The following is a 19539-nucleotide window of genomic DNA, read 5'->3' as shown; positions in this document are numbered from 1 at the left end:
CCCGTGGTACTGTCTCGGGCTGGTCCGCATCGGGCAAAATCTGCTTTAAAAACAAGCCACGCGCGGGCGGACGGCCTGTGACCAACCTGCCACAACCTTAGCCGATGACGAGGCAGCAGAGGTGTGTGTGGGATCAGTCCCGCAGGTCCAGTTAACAACATCCTGTGGACTGATCCTGAGCGAGCATACCCCTGCCGCCACCACCACCCTGTCCCCAACCCCAACATAGCATCTGCATCTGATTTGAACGCCTACCCTCACTTAGAGCTCTCTCTTCTACCAATCGGACGGAAGTGAAAGGCCATCGTCTGCAACGGGAGGTCGTAAAGTACTTTGGTCCGAGGGTGGCGCGGCTTTTAACACACACACACACTGCAGCCATTGGTTATTGAAGCCACTTGCAGTTGAACCAAATTCCAATAGCATTAGGGGAAAGTTTGACTCTTAGCTCAGATCTCGGATTTGACCAGATCAAGAAACATACAACCCACGGCAAAATGGCATGAGGTCAGCTCTTTGTCATACCAAATAATAGCTTTAGAGCCAAGTTTCCACAAGAAAAAAACGTCATCATCATATATCAGCGCAAACAGATCTTTTCTAACAATCTTTGTGGCTGAGCAAACCACAAAATGACTGAATTTAGTTTGTGTTGCTGATGTAATAAAAAGTGATTGCCCAAATACTTGGAAGGTGCCATCGATCCCCCACAAGAGGTTGATAATGATAATCTGGTCCGGCATTATTGCCGTCGCTTCGTCGCTGACCTGCTGACCGATCGCGCGCTTCACACGCTTTCCCCGGCACACCGATCGCCACAACTACGCAGCAATAACCCTCATTACACGCTAAAGCTCCCTGCCATGAGTGAGCAAAACACCAAACACAACCTTGGCCTCAGCCTCCATCCGAGACGCCGTGGAAAAAACGACAATATTCTTTGGCGATCGCAAGTCAAAACAGAGTGAGGAAACTAATCCATGTCGAGCGGAGTGCCAATCCCAGGGTTTGTTTGTTTCCAAGTCGAGATGAGGAACACCCAACCGCACACTGGGGAAGATTGCCACGCAAAACTGAAAGGTCTAAATCTGTTAAGGAGACGGCATACGGCAGGCCGGTCACCATCACGACATTGTAGTTGATGAGTACTTCTCATACAGATAATTGCAAACAATTGAATCGGCTTTTTTGTTCATTTGATACCACTATCTATAATAATCATATAATAGTGAAATAATACACATCCATCTTATGAAGAAGAGCTATTTATTGACATGGGAACCACAAAGTTCTGGTAGATGGTTATTTTTCATCAACCCAACTCACAGAACTGCATCCAAGAGGGATTTTATTTGAGGAATCTAACGATTTAAACTACTGATTCCACTCAGCTCAAATAATTACGATTCAGCGGATTTTGCAATAGTTGTGACAGCTCTAGCGTCCGTAGCCGCCCTGGAGGATGAACCGGCCGTCTTACCTTGGAGCATGCAGCGGTACGCCGACTCGGAGATGGCGTAGATGTGGGGCGGCATCTCGTGCCTCTTCTTGCCTCGGTACATCTCTATGATGTTCTCCGAGTAGATGGGCAGGTTCTTGTAGGGGTTGATGACCACGCAGAACAGTCCAGAGTATGTCTGTGGAGGTGAGACGCCGTTACTAAAGGTGCCAAACAAAGGCATCCTGATTATGCGGGAGACTTCATGACATTCGTTATAATCTGTGGATTGCAAATCGAAAGGGGGAAAAAAGTAAGAATCCGACCCGTTCCTCTAACAAATCTAGTGTAAAATATTACAGAAACACTTTTGCAATGTTGTTGCTTCCTTCGACATAATGTAAAGAGTATTGAAGCCGGCATTTATGTTTTGAATGATCCAATCCACTTCAAATGATTTCTCTGTTATTATTTTTTTTTATTTTCTAATTTGTGAAGATTTGTACAATTTATGATGTCACATGGTGATTTCGATGGCCATGTTATGCAAAGTGCATCAATTAAAAAAGCTAGACAACACATCTGATTGGTATAAGTATCTGCAAACACTCAACATCCAACCAAATATACTGCAATAGAAATAGCGGTATTACGCCATCTGTTCATTTGTAGAAAATAGTGTATATCCACCGAGCAGAAGCTGTTCTGAAGTTCTAGAGTTTCATCCAGAACGGCTTTAACAAATCGGTGAGACAAATCACCTCCTTAGGGGCGTGTCACGGTTCATTCCACAGAAAACAGTGTGTTATAAAGTCTACAGTACATCCTGGCAGAAACAACAATATCCCGACACCGATGTTAAACATCAAGGGCTCTCACGTTCCCTGTGCCCCGCGGTGTATATGGCGACACAACGTCAGATCATCCAGAATTTTTATTTTCCTCCATCACTCGCTCTGGCCTGCATCGTGTCAGTGCAGCATGACCCGGCGTCACCCCCCGGCCGGGACATTACCTCACTGCAGCAAAGTGCACAACAGCGTGAGGGAGAGGGCGGAGGGAGGACAAGAGGGGGACAGAACTGTGGGAACGGTGCCGAAATAAAAGGAGCCTCTTTGCTTAGGGTCCTGAGGGTCATATACTTAGAAGCACCTGAACGAAATCGGCGGTGATATCGCCACCGTGGCTCAGTGGTTAGCACTGATGCCTCACAGCAAGAGGGTCCCAGGTCCTTTCTGTGTGGAGCTGCTGCATGTTGCATGTTCTCCCGTGTTTGTGAGTTTCCTCCACCCACCATCCAAGACATGTATGTAAGGGGTTAATACTCCTGCCGGTGCCCCTGACCAAGGCCCTGGCGAAAGAGCTGGAGTTGGTCCCTGGATGCTGTACTGCGGCTGCCCACTGCTACCAAAGTTTGGGACGGGTCAAATGCAATTTCCCCCAGAGAGATTAATGAGGTATAACAAATAATAAATAAATAAAGGCTCTCCCTCCCCAGTCTGTGTGTGTGTGTGTGTGTGTGTGTGTGTGTGTGTGTGTGTGTGTGTGTGTGTGTGTGTGTGTGTGTGTGTCTTCTTCCCAGCTATGCTGTGGGGGTAGAACGTATGGAACTAGCAGGCAGGCAGTTAGGACTGAGTGTGTGTGTCCAGTGGATCTCCGGCATTCTGCAGATGTCACAGGGTCTTTACATAGCAGCTATAGACGGCATACAGAAGGTTATTTTGGTAACCTGACTATGGTAAATTGAAGACATTTTGAAGAGGACTCTCGGTGCCCTCATAAGATATTCACACACACAATGTCCACAATGCGGATATTATGACCAACCAGGTCGAGGCGTTGATGATATCGATACTAGAGTGATATATCGGCCAGCCCTTGGACACTGCATGAAGGGATTAGTGCACGTTCTGTCAGGAAGCTTTTCTATTCATCATTCATTTATACAGTATATCGCTTTCATTCATGCAGCCTTTGGTTCACCCCACCCCCCCTCCCTTTGGCCCAGTTATCCAATGAATCACCCTGCCTCTCCAAGTTTTATGCAACAAGCTTTTTATTATAATTTGTCTTAATTATCTGCATTCTGCTCTCAGCTAACAACTCATCGCTGCCAATGCAGTGATCCAGCAGTTTGGTGCTTTGCATTCCATGGGTTTTCTTCGTGATTTTTTTTTCAGCCTCCAAGGGAAGAAAGAAAACGCATTTCCCGATTTGATTCTCATGCCGCATAATGTAGGTGCTTATTGAGTCTTCTTTTGTGTGCTGCATTTCCAAGGCAGAGCAGGGGCGCACGCTGGTCAAAGTGTAATCAAACAACCTAGAGCGCTGAACTGGATGTAGAAAGACGTCAAAGCTGAGTGGAAAATAGGAGAAAAAGGGGGGGGGGGGGGGGGGGAGCACCTTAAGTTATCATATTGCACCCGAAACGTGCCTCAGCGCTCAATCGATCTGTGTGTGTGTGTGTGTGTGTGTGTGTGTGTGTGTGCGGGCACGGGTGCGTCTGTGTGTGTGTGTCCGGCTCTGCCAGCCGTGGCCCCTGGAGCTAAAGTTCATAAAAACACAGACGCTGAATGACTGAGTCTGTGTTTTATAAAGGTTCTTTAATTGTTTCAAGAGTCGAGTTCCACGTTGCGGTGCGCCCGTCCATCCAACTCCAATCCAAGCCCACCACCACCACCACCACCACCACCACCACCACAGCCGGCACGAGGCAGAGGAGGCGTGGTAGTAGCACCTCCGGATGCGGGGCCTAGAAACACCTCATTATGTAATTTTCGTCCAAAGCCGCGAAGGTAATGACTGTTCCGCGGAGGGACGAACAGGCATCGTGCAACAAGGCGAGGCCGAACAAAAAAGCCGAGCGGCGGGAATTAAGAAAGGAAGGGAGAGCGCCGCCGCCGGAGAAACACCGCGCTCACTGTGAAATGTTTCCTACCTTGACAAGGGGAGTGCAGGTACGGAGAGAGAGAGAGAGAGAGAGAGAGAGAGAGAGAGAGAGAGAGAGAGAGAGAGGAAGGGAGAGATAGAGAGAGGCAGCTGTAACGCTACCTGCACCTTCCATTTTGGAGTTGATGAAATATGTATCCCCACACACTCTTTCTTATCAGGGAGCCGGGGCTGCTATAAATAGTGCTTCTGCTGCTTTGTGTTCTGTTGCAGCACAGTCGTCAGGCGAGAGAAAGAGAAAGTACCTGGATGGGGGGCTGTTCCTGTGTCATGCTGTAAGAATAATTCAAGCACCACGCTGATCCCTGATCTCTGTACACCACCGTGCTGTGCACAGCCGATTATCCCTGCAGAAGGAGGAATTCGGACGGGATGAGTAAGCAAGTAGATGCAGAGAGCCTCTGATCAAACAGACCTGAAGCGCCCGTCATCCCTGAATCCGAATAAATAATGGAACAAAGTTGAAGTAGGACTATCCAATTGAACCTGGGAAAGAACAACATTGGACTTGGGACTTTAATAATCACGCCTGCCGAACAGCTCTCCCTTCGGACACCTGGCTGCTGCAGCGCTTGGACTGACGTCCCATTTTCTTCATGTTAGCTGCAATGCCGATCCTCCGCCTCCCAAGGGGAGACGTCCAGCAGCGTACACGTAGATAGAGGGTGGAGGCACCCCGTAGCCAGTCAGAATCAGCTCGCTAACTGGCCGGCTGGCAAGTTGTGGCTCGGATCTGCTGAGTTCGCTGAGCCAACTCCACACAGCTGGCCAAACCACCCCTGGTCCAGGAAAGAGAAGGTGATATTTCCACTGTGAAACGCGAGACCAGGGGAGGGGAATGCGTGGCCTGGTAACAGCTGAGCAACACACAGGCAAACAGCGGACGCACGGACACATCGGCCATGTGCCACCACCGCTCAGTCCCAGACGCTCAGCCAGTCCGCCTCGTGTTCCTGAGGGGAGACGGTGGGGCGACCCTGACGGTCGCCCTCGACAGCGTTTCTGCGTCGCGGGGCCGATTTCGGACCGGGCTTTACAACGCGATCGCGCCACTGAGAGAAAGAGTGTCGCCTGGCAAGGAGGGTTCGGATGTTACCTCTCCTTCTCCTTACATCCCCACCGCTGTACGTTCACAAAGGTCGCAAAACAACGCCAGAGGAGGCTGGCTTTATGTAGTTCTTCATGTATGTCTGCGTTTGCCAAAATCCTACAAAAGTTAACGCAAACCAAAATGCAAAAGAATGAATTTGATAAAACCATGGCAACGAGGCGTTTTAACACTGACTGACGGTGCTCCTCGGGTAAAATAATAAAGAAGCCAAATGTTTATTTTAACTTTACAGAAAAATGAGTGGAAATAGCCGGGACCATTCAAACTCCCAGGCTGGGAACTAAAACAAAAATGTCCTCTCTGCAGTATTAGAATCCCTCTCCCTTTTGGGTCCATTCCAGAGAAACAGAGAGAGAGAGAGAGAGAGAGAGAGAGAGAGAGAGAACCATGATGGTTCTCGCCGTTAGGAGAGCAGCAAGAAGGAGGAGAAACGGGGGGCAGGGGGGACGCAAAAGCCCCGTGAGTGTCGACAGGACGGAGCACGGAGCGGCGGTGGAGGCCCAGATGAAGTGGGCGGCCGGAGACAGACAGACGGGACAGGCGGCTTTTTCGCCCCGAAAGAATGCTGAGGCCTTCTGACAGCTGGGGTCTTATCTAACAACACAAAGGCCTGCCTGTAGCCCGGGCTTTGGCAGCGTGGCTCGGCCTGGCGCGAAGCGGAGCCCCGCGTCAGCGCGCATAGCCCTGATTACGCTGTGACTCAGTCGCTTACTCAGGGATGGCAAGCTGTTCCACCGAATGGCAACCTGGAGTCTTGACGACGGACAGACTAGGCGCAAGAAGGAGGAATGAAGGGGAAGCGGGAGCCTCGTAGGCTACGGGAGAACGCCGGCGGCTAAAGGCCGCCGCCGATGAGTGAATATGTAAGTCGGGAAAGAGGAGCGAAATGGCCAAAAGAGAGTTTCGCCAATTTAGGCGGAAGGTGCGACTCGGTGCAGGGAGAAGAGTGAAGAGCCTAGGTGGGGGGTCTGTTCCTTCCACGAGTTGGATGAACCGGGGCGTTCTGGTGGAAAACGAACACAGTCAGACACATGTTTTCCATTGCCCTGACCAGAGTGCAATATGTCCCCCGGAAGCCACGCGTCGGCCATGTAGCGGCAGAAACGACCGCGGCGAACGTCAGCCTCCGAGACCTTTGGGTGGGCTTTCATGTCGCTGGGATGTTTACCTTGTCCGTTCCGATCGTGCTGTTCAGCCCCCCGAGACGAATCAAGCGGTTGAATCAGAGCAAATACGGCTGTGAAGCGAAGTGAACGGGGCCGTCTGTTCGCTAAAATATGCATGGCGCTCGGCGGCTGGTCTGTGAAGGGTTCGCCCCGTAACCTAACTAAGGACCAGTGTTGGTATTCATCCCCATGTTTTGTCCGGAGGATGAATCAAAAGAACCACGATCCTCCCCCCTCCACAGCACTTTTGTCTCTCAGGTGACAGCCAACCCGTATTCTATTCCTGGAATCCATGTCACTAAATGGGTCAAGATCACAACTAGGACGCCGCCACGCAGCCCCATCGGCACTGAAGCCCTTTTACCAGGGTGAGCTCTTACTGCAGCGATAAACCACGGTCACTTCAAGTCTGGACATCGGAATTAAGAAAGCCGTTCAGAATTAAACGATTCAGTTAAGTTTAGGCCAGTGTGAACGAGTACGAACTGGGTCTCCCTTTTCTCACATTTGGCCAAATGCTGATCCGCGTAAAGGCCGGATTTGCTCGGGCCGGACCGGAGATCAAACAAGGCCTCCCTCCCGTTCAGAGGGTGGAGCAGAACAAACGCCAAACATCCCCTCTCCTCAAGACATTTACCAAGTTTTTATATCTTCTAATAGTTTTAATAGCCAGGACTTCTACTCTGTGATGTAAGTGCTGGAGGTAAGTTAAGGTAAGTTTCATTCAGGAGGATTTAAATGTATATTTAAGACAACGCAGACAATTAATTCTATTACATAATAAAAGAACTGGGAATCGGGATTGCGGCGACCGCCCGCGCGAGCGCCTCGTGTCGATTTACGCACATTTTAGCATTTTTTTGTATTTTTAGAGCTTATAGAGCTTATTGCGGGTAATCACCGGGGTGAACTTGAACTCCAGCAAACTGAAGCCGGCGGTGTTTGTGGCGGAGGTTTTTAACCCCCCCCCCCCCCCCCGCCCGAGGTGAGAGCGACGCCGCAAATAGGGGACGGTCTTCAACGTCTGACCGCCAGACGGCGAAGAGAGGGGGAAGCGCCGCGGGGGAAGGTCTGACGGTGGGTAGAAGACTAAAACCGACTGATCTGTCGCCTGCGGCTGAGTCTCAGGCGGCGTGTGTCAACACATAGTACTTGGACACTTCACCGTATACTACGAATCACTCCCCTCCGTTTTTATTTGGTCTCACAATAGATACGCTATGATGAGGACAAGTAATAATAGAGAGCAACAAAGGGAGAGATGGGAAGACGGGCTGGCAGATACACAGACGGTCTGAATTTCGGGAAGAAAGAAGTGACCATACAACACTGGTGTGCAGGTGGGGCTCACAAACAGAGCTTACAGTATGATGAGAATATACCAGTCAGGGGTGACAGTTTAATCCAGGAGATCCTGGCGAAGACATAAGGCAACTTAATGCCAGCGGTGTTAGAATTAGAGTCAGGGGGGGATTTTAGTTATGATGTATTCGTCACTTACGTATATGAGGCCAGAGTAGTATCGGTCCTTCAGGTTGTGCAGTACCGAGGCCTCGTTGAGGCAGGTGAGCTCGGCCATGTCCTCCACCTTGCTGAACTTGGGTGGGTTCATCTTCTGGATGTCGTCCTTGTTGACCACCGCCTTCTTGCCGTTCTCCGCCAGCTCCACCACACATTCATCGCCGCGCTCCTCCCGCACGCTGGCCGCCTCGAAGCCGTGGCGCTCAGAGGGGATCCAAACCAGCTTCTTGGCAGTCCAGTCGGCCTGGGAGGCCGGGTTGTAGACCACGGCCCGGTCCACGAACAGGTACCGCTCCGGGTCCTCGTTCCCACTCCGGTGAGACATTTTGAACTGGGGCTTACCAGAGCAACGTGGCTGCCTGGATAGAGAGGAGAGCAATAGAGTTTTCATTAATATTGTATTTCTATTTACATAGTTAATGCAACAAAAAAAAAAAGAATCCTGGATCTGCAGGATGCATATGTTTGCTGAAATAAACACGGGGCTCCCAGCCTATCAATGTACCATGGTTCGATAAAAATAATAATAATAATAATCGTAATAATAATTATTATAATAACCATAATAATCATAATAATACGAATAATTATTATTATTGTTTGAGTGCATTCTATTGATATAAAGCACTTTGAGTTGCATGTTCATATGAAAGGTTCTACACAAATTAGGTTATTAACATTATCACTAGACAAATTCCTAATTCCCAAAGTCCTAAACCCCCACTGACTGACTGACGTGGTGCCTCCACCAGTCACTGACCTGAATTTGGGGCATAAGTGTGGGTTCGATTACATAATGACACAAATGACAGACCTCTCAAATATTGCATGGCTGGTTGGCAGGATGTGACAGCCTGTACAAATAACTTTTTAATATTGGGTTAGGATGCTGTGGGCGTACTGATGGTGTGCATGGGCCCTGTGCAAACCAACGCAGTGGGAATAATCACCCTGCCTGGTAACCGCGGCGCTGCCCCAGACAAGCATCCAGGAAATTCATTATTATTATTTTTTTTTTTTAATGATCAATTTTATCCATCACGATGAGAATTTCAATCAAGCTTTATCGGCCAAGTGTACTTTTAAAACACACAAGGAATTTGACTCGGTTGTCAATACCTCTCGGTTAGCGCAGAACATACAGAAAATGTAAGTTTAAAGAAAGAAAAAAAAGGTAACGGTAATAAGTCAATAAATATAGAAATATTAAATATTTAAAGTGAATGTATGAACGCACCGAAATAACAATAATAGTAGTAATAATAATAATAATAATAATAAACTTGCTCTAAAAGTCTTATTTACCCAGGGATTATCCACACAAATAAATTGTCTGTTTCCAGAAACACGTGGCTCCAGCATCTAATTCAACTGGTCGCAGGTAAAATATTCATAAATATTATTATGAGCAGCGTTGATATAATCGGTGTAACAGTCATATTTTCGGCTGCATCGGAGGATCAACGCTCCCCCGGCGATCCAGCGGCCTCACGGCAACCAGGTTCTCCGCCACTTACCTGCTGCTGTCGGAGTCGGGCCGAGCGGTAAGTGTCGAGCTTGCGGCCGGAGCTCCCCTCCTCTCGGCTTTATGTAACCCCACTGCACCGCTGCCCGAGCGCAGGTATGGACCGCCAGCGAGGCGCGACTGCAAACGACCCGCCGGTGGTGAACGTATGTTCCCGACGACTCGGCCGCCGGGAGTCGCGATGCAGCGCCGCCCAGCCCGGTACTTGACCCTTGAGCCTCCGTTCGAGGGCGGAGGGAGCGAGACGCCGCGAGGCAGCGAGAGAGTCGTCACCTCGCGAACCGAAAACGCGCGTTTTCATTTGGTTACCGATGAGAACGGACTAACTACGTGTGTGTGTGTGTGTGTGTGTGGGGGGCACGGTTTTTGGAATAAGTGCTATAAAAAGTGACTTGGACCATTTTGACAGAAGTTAATTCCTTCTGCTCCTCACACACACATCGTTGGGGAAGCTCTGCAGCTCTTCCGCCTTCTCCTCGACCATCTCTGGCGGTCGTAAATGTTTTTTCCCCAGCCGCGCGTTAGGAATCGAGTGCGCGACGTTGAAAAAAAAAACCGAACGGTTCTTTTCCACCCCGTGGACCCTCAGGAACCGACTCTTCAGAAAAGAATCGAACCAGTCGCCGGTAGCGCTGACCCCGCCCCCCTGGCTGATACCGCCGCAGGAGGCCCTCTTGTGTCCGAAAGTTGTATTGCACCTTGCAAAAATAACGCAATAAAGAAACCCTTCCTCATAAGGAAACAAAAACATGCAGGCCTTGGTTGTGACTGATGTTTTATTACAAATGGAAACAAGTACGGGGGGCACATTGGCACATTTTCTGCCATTAAATACATTTCTATCGTGGGAAACCTTCCATTAATATCGAGTCACACTGGGAAAACAGGGAGGGGAAGAGACGGGTAGACACGGTGTTTGTTGGACAGTATGTACAGTGCATTGTGTTGAGATCATCTTCCTCGGCCTCCTCCTCTCCAGGCGGCGCCTCCTCTCTTTCCTCGCCCGCCTCTCCCGCCTCTACTTCCACCTCCACGTCCTCCCGCAGGCCCTCCCCCGGGTCCTCCCTTCACCTTCTTCCGGACCCCGCTGGCCTGCTCTGTGTCGTCGTCGTCTCCGTCCGCCTTCCTGGGCCGCCTCCTCTTCTCGCCGTGCTCCTTCATTTCCTGATGGAGACCGAACAAGTGTGTACACTCTGACCATTAGCTTCAGGTCAAATAATGACTGACAAATTATCCATTAATATGCTTCTGTCCATCAAAATGCAGAAAATCCAGGTGCATTTTGGTCATTTCTAACATCTTTCTAACACTTATAGTTCTTGGTAATAATCGCCTGATCACAATCATTTTGGAAAATGAAATCATTAGATTCTAAAATTGTGTTTCCATCCAAATCTCATAGGAATTTTGGACGTTAGAAATGTTGCAACAAATCGAATATCAGTTTTCATCAGTTGGGGGGCTATTTAACTCTTTTTTTTCCTAAATTCCGTTTATTGAAATTCTGCACTATACAAATCACAGAATCAACATATGAAATAATTCCAGTATAATCCTCGGCCCTCCCCTGCCCCCCAACATGCACCAATCAGCCACAACATTACAACCACCTGACTAATATTGTGTAGCTCCCCCTCGTGCCGCCAAAACAGCTCTGACACATCGAGCGATGGACTCCACAACCTGACCTCTGAAGGTGTCCGGCACAATGTATTTATGTACATATGACATTTAGTCATTTAGCAGACGCTTTTATCCAAAGCGACTTACAAGGGAGAATAACATTCAAGCTACATTGCAACAGAGACATTAGTGTACAATAAATACTGCTAAGTAGTGCCAAGTAATTGTAAGTGTGTATGTACCTGTATTTGCATTGCCTTTCAGTGTAAATTTGATTTTTTCCAAGCTTAAAGTAAGACATTACCTTTTGTGGGATGGTGGCACCGATCTCCAATTGAGGAGGACGAGACAAAGTTAACCATTTAAGTTGGAATTTCAGAGCTGATCGCTCGCGCCCGAGTTGACAAAGATATCAGACCTGACGTCACGGCAACATGGTGGCGTGCACTGTGAATGGTGAACAACTTTCCCTTTGTATAGATGATTGTTTATTTCAACATGAGCAATGTCGTTTTGAACGACTGTAGATTTGATGTTATGTTAACATGGGGACTACAGACACAAATTTGTTTTCCAAGTTCCCATTGAACGCAGCATGACTTCCTGCCGTCTCTCCACCTGATACAAACTTGGAGAGCTTTCTAATCCACCTGAACCAGAGAGCGCGGGCAGCAGCCTTTACCAACGACGGCACCAGAACTGGTGGAATAGATAATGAGTGAAACCAGCTGTTTCGGACCCAAAAGGTGCGAAATAGAAAGTGCAAACATGGATGCCCACAATCTAAAGAGAAGCCCAGTATTTTGTAGACTTTATTAATCCCTCTGGGGGAAATGAGGCATCTTCTGCATCTGACCCATCCGATACCCAGGAGAAGTGGGCAGGCGCTCGGGAACCAACTCCAGGTCTTTTGCCAGTGGCTTGGTCAGGGGCACTGACAGGAGTATTAACCCCTAACATACACGATATATAACGACTATATATAAAATTAGAATAAAATTATATATTTTACAGAGTACCAGCAGCTGCCGGTTTTGCAAGAAAAAGTCACGGTACGCCAAAGAGTAAAACTTGGAAGTGCGTAGAGGCCAACCTCAAGCACCGCCCATAACAAGGACAGCTGAAAACCCAGACGCCGATATTCAACGTCTCAACAACTGATTCATCACCCACCAGTTTCGCAAATCTCTGGGCCTCGCTCACTCTCTCCACCAGCATCATCACCTCCTCCTCCTGCGTGGGGAACGCGGCGAGCTTCTTCCCGATTAAGGTTTCGATTCGCTGGAACAGCTCCACGTCGTACCTGCCGGGGGTTAAGGGTCACATCGAGGGGGCCGCTTTACTTGGGGAGAGGGAGCGGCGTGAGGACTTAGAGTACTATTAGAGGTAGGGTTATGGGATATTCAGTCGTAATGTTGGGAAGACTGAGCTCTTACTGAGTAACAAACGTGATGGAGTTCCCGGATCGTCCGGCTCGAGCCGTCCGTCCCACTCTGTGGATGTAGTCCTGAAGGAGCCCAAACGAGAGAGAAACATTAAAAATCGAATCCCCGAGCACCGTGTCGCCCCGTCGCACGCAGGGGGGGGGGGACTCACCTTGGAGTGTGTGGGAATGTCGTAGTTAATGACGCAGTCGACGTGAGGGATGTCCAGGCCTCTGGACGCCACGTCGGTGGCCAGCAGGACCGAGCGCGACTTGGATTTGAACTTGTTCAGCGATCCGAGACGCTTGTTCTGACGGACGGAGAGACAGAACAGGACGCTTGTCTCAAACAACTCAATGTGCTGATGTCACAGTTCACAATGCTGAAGCTACAGAAAAGCCCAACATAACTACAACCTAAAGATGAATAGAAATGACAGCACCAGAGCAGTTTATAATAACAAAAATATGAGAATATTTAAACACACCTAAACAGTTAAGAGCTTTAGCAAAACTAGACATTTGAATAATAAACAAGATGTTACTATATATACATGTTATATATTATACTTCTTTTAAGTTACTCAACAAAATAAGCGCAGAAAAAAAAATGTTATTTTTGCCAGAGGGGAACGCTGGTAGTAAAATGCAAATCACTAACTGCAGCTCTGCAGCTCCGAGTAGAGCAGTCTTTCCTCCAAACAAAGCAAATAAAACCTCTAGAGGTATTTAATTTACTCCGTTTCCTTTTGTTGCTCTGCTGCGGAGCGGATCGCTCCTGAAAAAATCCCGTCCGTGTTCTCACGGCCTGGTGGCAAATACCCCACGGCCCTGCCCCGTCTGCAAGCCGGTGGTTGGGAATCTCTGCACTAGAGGACATTCCCCTCGGTGATAGTCGGGTTTATTTCCCACTTTCATCGCCACATCTGTGGAATTACTGGACATTCTGGTCAAAGGCGGGCACTCCCCTGTACACGGCTTGAAACGCCGGAGGAGAGGGAGACGCGCTGGTGCTTCTCTGCCGACGCAGACATGGCACCGTTACCAAGAATATTTCTCTCTCATGTGCAACAAACTGGATTAACTTATTTTTAACTCCGAACCAAACTTCACGACAGTCAGTTCGGACCCAGGCGAGCCGCAATCGACATCCCCCAGCACACACTGCATTTCTTTACCGGCAGATCTTGACCGCCCCAATATGGCGACCATGACTTACAATATTACTCACTATACAGGGAGAATTGCCAACCCGATTGTGACTTTGAAGTTTCGAAATTGAACGCTCATTTCAAGCGATTTTCGTGACACCATTAAAAAAAATAAAACACACACAGTGTGTGGAGGTAACTAAATCACAACTGCATAACGTTTATTATTATACTATCATGTAAAATAAGGATGTGACGGTACAACCTGCAGGACTGAATTCAGGGAAGAAGTTCAAGAGAGACAGTGAGAATATGAGAGCGTCCGTGGGTCGTGCTTTGAACGATACCTGACTCATCTGTCCGTGCAGTGGGATGGCGGTGATGCCCAGGTTTCTCAGCAACAGTGCTAAACGCTGGGCACTGTTGCATGTGCCACAGAATATGATGAAGGAGTTCCCGGCCAGCTCGTTGAGAATCGACACCAAGTAGCAGTCCTGACAAAATAAGAGCAAGCACACACTAAATCATTTTACATACTCCCTAGTTAGCCCAGACTGTTTCCAATAACTACACCGTGGTTGCTTTAAACCATAGTGGTTTTAAATAATGCAATCTTTAGGAGACTACCGATTGTCCACCTGTATACTACCTTATACTTGGACGGAATGAAGATATAGTATTGCTGCAGCTTGTCCACGGTGGTGTATTTGGTGGACACGGCACACTTCACAGGGTCGAGAAGAGCAGCGCGCTGTAATTTCTGGACCTGTTGGAGCACAGAGTGACATGAATGAGACAAAGCAAGCAAGGGAACAAATTGGACCACCAGTCTGCATTAAGGACACAACACTGGTAAGCTGGTAAATCTTATGGACACCAAAAGAGAGAAGGGGGGGGGGGGGTTAATAAATAAATAAATCACTAAATAAATAGGGCTCCAGGCTGCAACCATTAAGTCGCATTTTGCGACCATTTTTGGAGACAGTGCTATTAAATTTGATAACTAAGAGAAAGTGCAACGTGCAAACATGGCAAATCATGTGAAACAGTTATCAACATTGACAGCCACATTTTGATTCTCTATTATTTTTTTTGTATAATTTAAAATGGTTCAAATCATATTTCATTGTAGAGCTAACCAGTACCACCATGGCATCGGTTCCTATACGATCGGTATCTACCGGTGCCATGCCCGAGCCGCCGATTGAAATATCCGCCAAACGCGCCTTCACGCTAAACATTCTGATTTTGAGCGCACCACTTGATATTCTCGGCATGGCGCCCCGCCGCTCCTCAATTTTACATTATGGTCGCTTACAGAGTTTTATTAAAACAAGTTGGTGCCAGTCCACGTGTCCTGGAAGATTTCAGTGTCCCAGACAAATGGGGAAGATTCCGGTCAAATATTATGTGTTTATTAAGTTTAATATATTTTTTTATTGAATATTTAAAATAAAATCAATCACGTCAGTTAACAGTTTTAAAAATAAATAAATAAATATATAAATCAATCAATCAATCAATCAATCAAATAATTTCCATTCGGGAACAGTAAGTAACAAGTTTAGCTGCATTAATTAACATTTCACTCCAATACAATTATGATAAAGTTAAAAACAAAATAAGTATGGCAAGTAGGTCTAAACAAATAAAGTTTGTGGTGTTCTGTCTTGTAGAATTATTTTACAAAACAATGGATATTTACCGTCTGCTTTGGGTCGGAACTTAAATATCCCAAAAACCACCAAACTATGGATTGATTACATCGTCTTTCTGCTTCTCCTCAGAGTTCTGGACGCTGCGCTCTGTCTCCCCTTCGTGTGTGTGTGTGTGTGTGTGTGTCTACTGTGTTTACAAGCGCAACCTGTCCACCAGGGAGGGGGTGGGGCTTATTTCTATATCGACAAACGTGATTGGTTCGAGGTGAAAGGTCGGCTTTGGATCATCCAATCTGATTGGCTTTCTGCAAAATGATGAAGTCTATTCTATTTTGACACAGAGGAAAAAAAATACGGTGATAATTAGCGTAATTGTTTTATTGCCCAGCACTATTTCAAATGGTGCTTGGATGTTATTATTTTCACCCGACATTATGACCGGAGGATTGTAAATATGTCGGACTTCAAAGGATTTTCACGGTCAAAAACCAATAAATACACTGGTCGCTTAACCAATCAGATAAGAGGTGGGTCGTTAAAGTTTTCACTACCAATAACGTTCAGTTCAAAAGTATATGTAAAGTAATTAATGACCAATGGGGTTAGTTCATAAAAAATCTCTTAAAATAGCACCGTTATAAAATAATGTGTAATTACTTCATGTTTTTTTCTGTTAAAACACTACTTCACTTTGTGACTTTTCCTTTAAAATAAAACAGCACATTGTTATTAATGTAAATTGTCTATTTATTACCAAAGCATTTATCGGTAATACAGTTAAGATGGAAGGATATGAATGTGTTGCGTTGGATGTACATTCCAGCGGTGTTTGTGCTGGTTCTCCGAATATTTACAGTAGGGAGCGCCAGTGCTACTAGTGGAAAATGTTCGTCTGGAGCCCTGATTAAGTCTGTCTTTTCATACCTTTTTGGTCATGGTGGCGGAGAAGAGGAAGGTACGTCGGTCTCGGGGGATCACCTTCAGGATTTTATCCACCTGACAGGAAACAGGATTGGGATTTTAGTGTGTGTATTACAACACATATACAATTGAAGGATGCTTTCACTTAAACGATTCTGGATCCCATGGTACTACCAGGGATCTCTAAGTTAAATTTAAGACTTTTTCCACACCACTTCACAAATTTAATAAAACCTTTTATTAACCCTGATAACATAAAATCAACCAAAACCACCAGCCCAAAACCCTAGTGATTCCTAATTTCCACCACTAGGGGGGAGTAGAGAATCACAAAAATAGTAGTATTTGAGATTCCGCTGCCACTTATGGTTGAAACAACACTTGCCCATTCTGAGGCAACATGCAAATGTTAGCTTGAGAGAAATTTTGTAAAATTTCCTTTCCTGCACCAGAGCATGTGCAGCCACACACTCCACGGTCGTAAAGCAATACACTGACATAAACAGTACCTTTACTGTCCTAACATCCAAGTCACACCAAACAGTGTAAATTGTATCGTCGCTGACATGCAAAACATTTTATACATTTGACACCAATACCATACCTTGACATTTATGACACTACATTATTTATTTAATCCTATGAAAGGACAAGAAAATATTTAGGGTCCTTGTAACTGAAATTCAATACTTTGTAAACCAAATTCAATACTACGGCCTAATTTTGAGAATATAAAATTCAATGCTTTTTAAATACTTTTAATACCCTCAGGTACCCTGGCATCCACACAAATTCAAGCCTGGTAGCTACATACCTCCGTCTCAAAGTCCATGTTGAGGATCCTGTCTGCTTCGTCCATGACCAGGAACTTGAGGGCTCGGAGGGAGAAGCCCTTGGTGTTCTCCATGTGATCGATCAGGCGACCAGGGGTGGCTGTGAAAAAAAAAAGTGTATTTATGCATATAATCAATGCAAGGAAAACAAAGTAATTCAGCAAAATTGTTTGCACATATATAGCAAATATAACAGATATTTTTGATCGCACACATTACACATAGCGACCTGTGCCTTGAAATGTTTAGATGTATAGATAGTTACTATATTCATCACCCAAGGGAAATTTCAATGCCCCAGCAAACACAATAGGAAAAGTAATACTAAAGCAATAAAATAAAAATATATCAAATATACTAGAAGAAAATGGCAATATATAGAAAAATAAACCTAACTTTTAACTGTACTCAATATAAAAAAAGGGTTTACTGTCCAACAGGTTAAGTGTTAGTGACTTACCAATAATAACATGTGGTTTCTTGGCAAGCACCAATGACTGGGCCATCATGTCAATTCCTCCAACTATGACAGCTGGAACAAGAAGTGCATAATAAGAAAATCTTAAACCCAAACACAACACCCGTTCCATTTACCTATGCCCCTTTTACACCGTACAGTTTATTTTTAAGAGAGACTGATTCAACACCTTTATTCACAACGTACATACCACACTTGACACCGATGCTGGAGCCCAGCGCCTCGAACTGCTCGGAGATCTGGAAGGCCAGCTCTCTGGTGGGGGTGAGAATCAGCGTGTGAAGCCTCTGCACGGAGGACAGCAGCGACTGCAGGATGGGCAGAGCAAATGCCGCCGTCTTCCCAGATCCCGTCTCCGCCAGGCCGATGACATCCTTACCTGATTGGGTTTTGAAAATATATAAAGAGGGACAACAAATGCAAACGGTGAGAAAGTACAAGATGCACAACCAGACAATTTGTGGGTTTGACCTCGGGGGTGTTTGAAATGTTCCAGGGTCTCTCACCCTGCAGAGCTACAGGTATGGCTTCTATCTGGATCTTGGTGGGTTTCTTCCACCCCAGTTGTTCACAAGCCTCACACAGCACCTCAGTCACACCCTGCGGATGGAAATTATCCATCAGTTTGAAAATGCTGTATATATGCGTAATTCAAAAATCAAGACTTACAAGTACAAGAATGATGCAGTGAACTGATTAAAGGACAACCGCAGAGGCCGTGCAAAACAGTGATAAAAAAAACAACAAAAGAGTATGATAAAAATAGGAAAATAAATCAGACACCGATTCAGTGTGTTTTCATGGTGCGTCAAATTGGTGTCTCGAAGAATCTTAAGCCTCTGTGGGATAATCTAGTCCACATTTTACCGGTCTAAGTATAGTGGTTTTTGATCTGAAGATGGTCCATTGTTGTCCAAATGCAAGGGGGGGGGGGAGGAGAAAGGTGAAATCATTTGCATTTTAGAATAGAATACTTTCACAAATCAGAAATGGTGTTAGAAATGCAACATGGGCTTCTTATTATAATCTCGTCCAGATCTGACAAATATAGATTGACTACTGTAAGTACCGATCTCGACCTGGTTATAGGTAGTCTGCGTGTACAACTAAAAAAGAAAAAACTCCCGAGGAATTTGAACGCGCCATGAAGACAGGCGCTGTGAGCCGGCGGCTCACTTCAGCATTTAAGTTGGAACGGAAGCGTCAGTGCAGCGTCGTAAAACACGAGACCAATATAAACACAAATATGTAAGTTTCACTCAAAACTCCCTGAGCCCAGAGTTGATATGACATCATCAGCGTGTATTTAAATGGGCACATCAACGCGGTAAATACCCGAGGCTTGCTAGCTGGTTTGCGACGTACGTAAGACAACTTTATTTGATTTCGGCCAACTCACCAAATCCCTGAACGTCGTCACCACTTCGACATTGTTTTCGCCGACGTTGAGGCTACTTTCGCCATTATCCTCGTCGCTACTCGAGCCTCGGGCGGCTTCGTCCGCGCCGAGCCGCACACTTCCCTGCGGGGCCGCCATGCTTGTGCCACCCACGCGCGGCAACTCTGCAGTGCGCATGTGCGGAAGAGACCCGCGTCGCCCGGCAAGGCATCATGGGAGCTGAAGTTCTTGAGAACGCAGTCGGGCTACGGCGCTTCCTTGCACTGCAAGGCCCGTGAAGAGCCCAAAATCCGCATCCAATATGTAGAGGAAGCGATTGATTGACCAAGAAGGAGATCCATCA

At 46.7% G+C, this 19539-nt stretch overlaps 2 protein-coding genes across 4 annotated transcripts in view; both read right to left on the bottom strand.

Annotated features, from left to right (window-relative positions):
- The window catches only part of LOC307236673 (myosin-10-like), a 76566-nt gene extending 66779 nt beyond the window's left edge, over positions 1-9787 (bottom strand). For 2 of the 3 annotated variants that reach the window (XM_080009154.1, XM_080009156.1), the window contains exons 1-3: positions 9703-9787; positions 8166-8544; positions 1481-1637 (exon numbers count right to left, since the gene is read on the bottom strand). In XM_080009154.1, coding sequence (XP_079865280.1) covers positions 1481-1637; positions 8166-8510 — 502 coding nt within the window. In that variant the 5' untranslated portion in view covers positions 8511-8544; positions 9703-9787. Of the gene's footprint in view, positions 1-1480; positions 1638-8165; positions 8545-9490; positions 9498-9702 lie in introns of those variants that run through there. The other variant, XM_080009155.1, reaches the window with a different exon arrangement.
- A 693-nt stretch (positions 9788-10480) lies between these two features.
- ddx47 (DEAD (Asp-Glu-Ala-Asp) box polypeptide 47) lies at positions 10481-19334 on the bottom strand (the record flags this gene model as incomplete). Its single annotated transcript, XM_080009591.1, has 12 exons — positions 10481-10874; positions 12507-12636; positions 12770-12840; positions 12930-13067; positions 14255-14401; positions 14557-14673; positions 16490-16561; positions 17301-17419; positions 17780-17851; positions 17988-18176; positions 18304-18397; positions 19197-19334. The coding sequence occupies 12 exons, from the start codon at positions 19332-19334 to the stop codon at positions 10662-10664; spliced, it is 1500 nt and encodes a 499-aa protein (XP_079865717.1). The 3' UTR covers positions 10481-10661.
- Between the last annotated feature and the right edge of the window lie 205 nt (positions 19335-19539).

The sequence above is a fragment of the Zeus faber genome (assembly GCF_960531495.2).
Source record: "Zeus faber genome assembly, chromosome: 11".
In the NCBI taxonomy this organism is placed as follows: Eukaryota; Metazoa; Chordata; class Actinopteri; order Zeiformes; family Zeidae; genus Zeus; species Zeus faber.
This window is presented reverse-complemented; position numbering and strand designations above follow the sequence as displayed.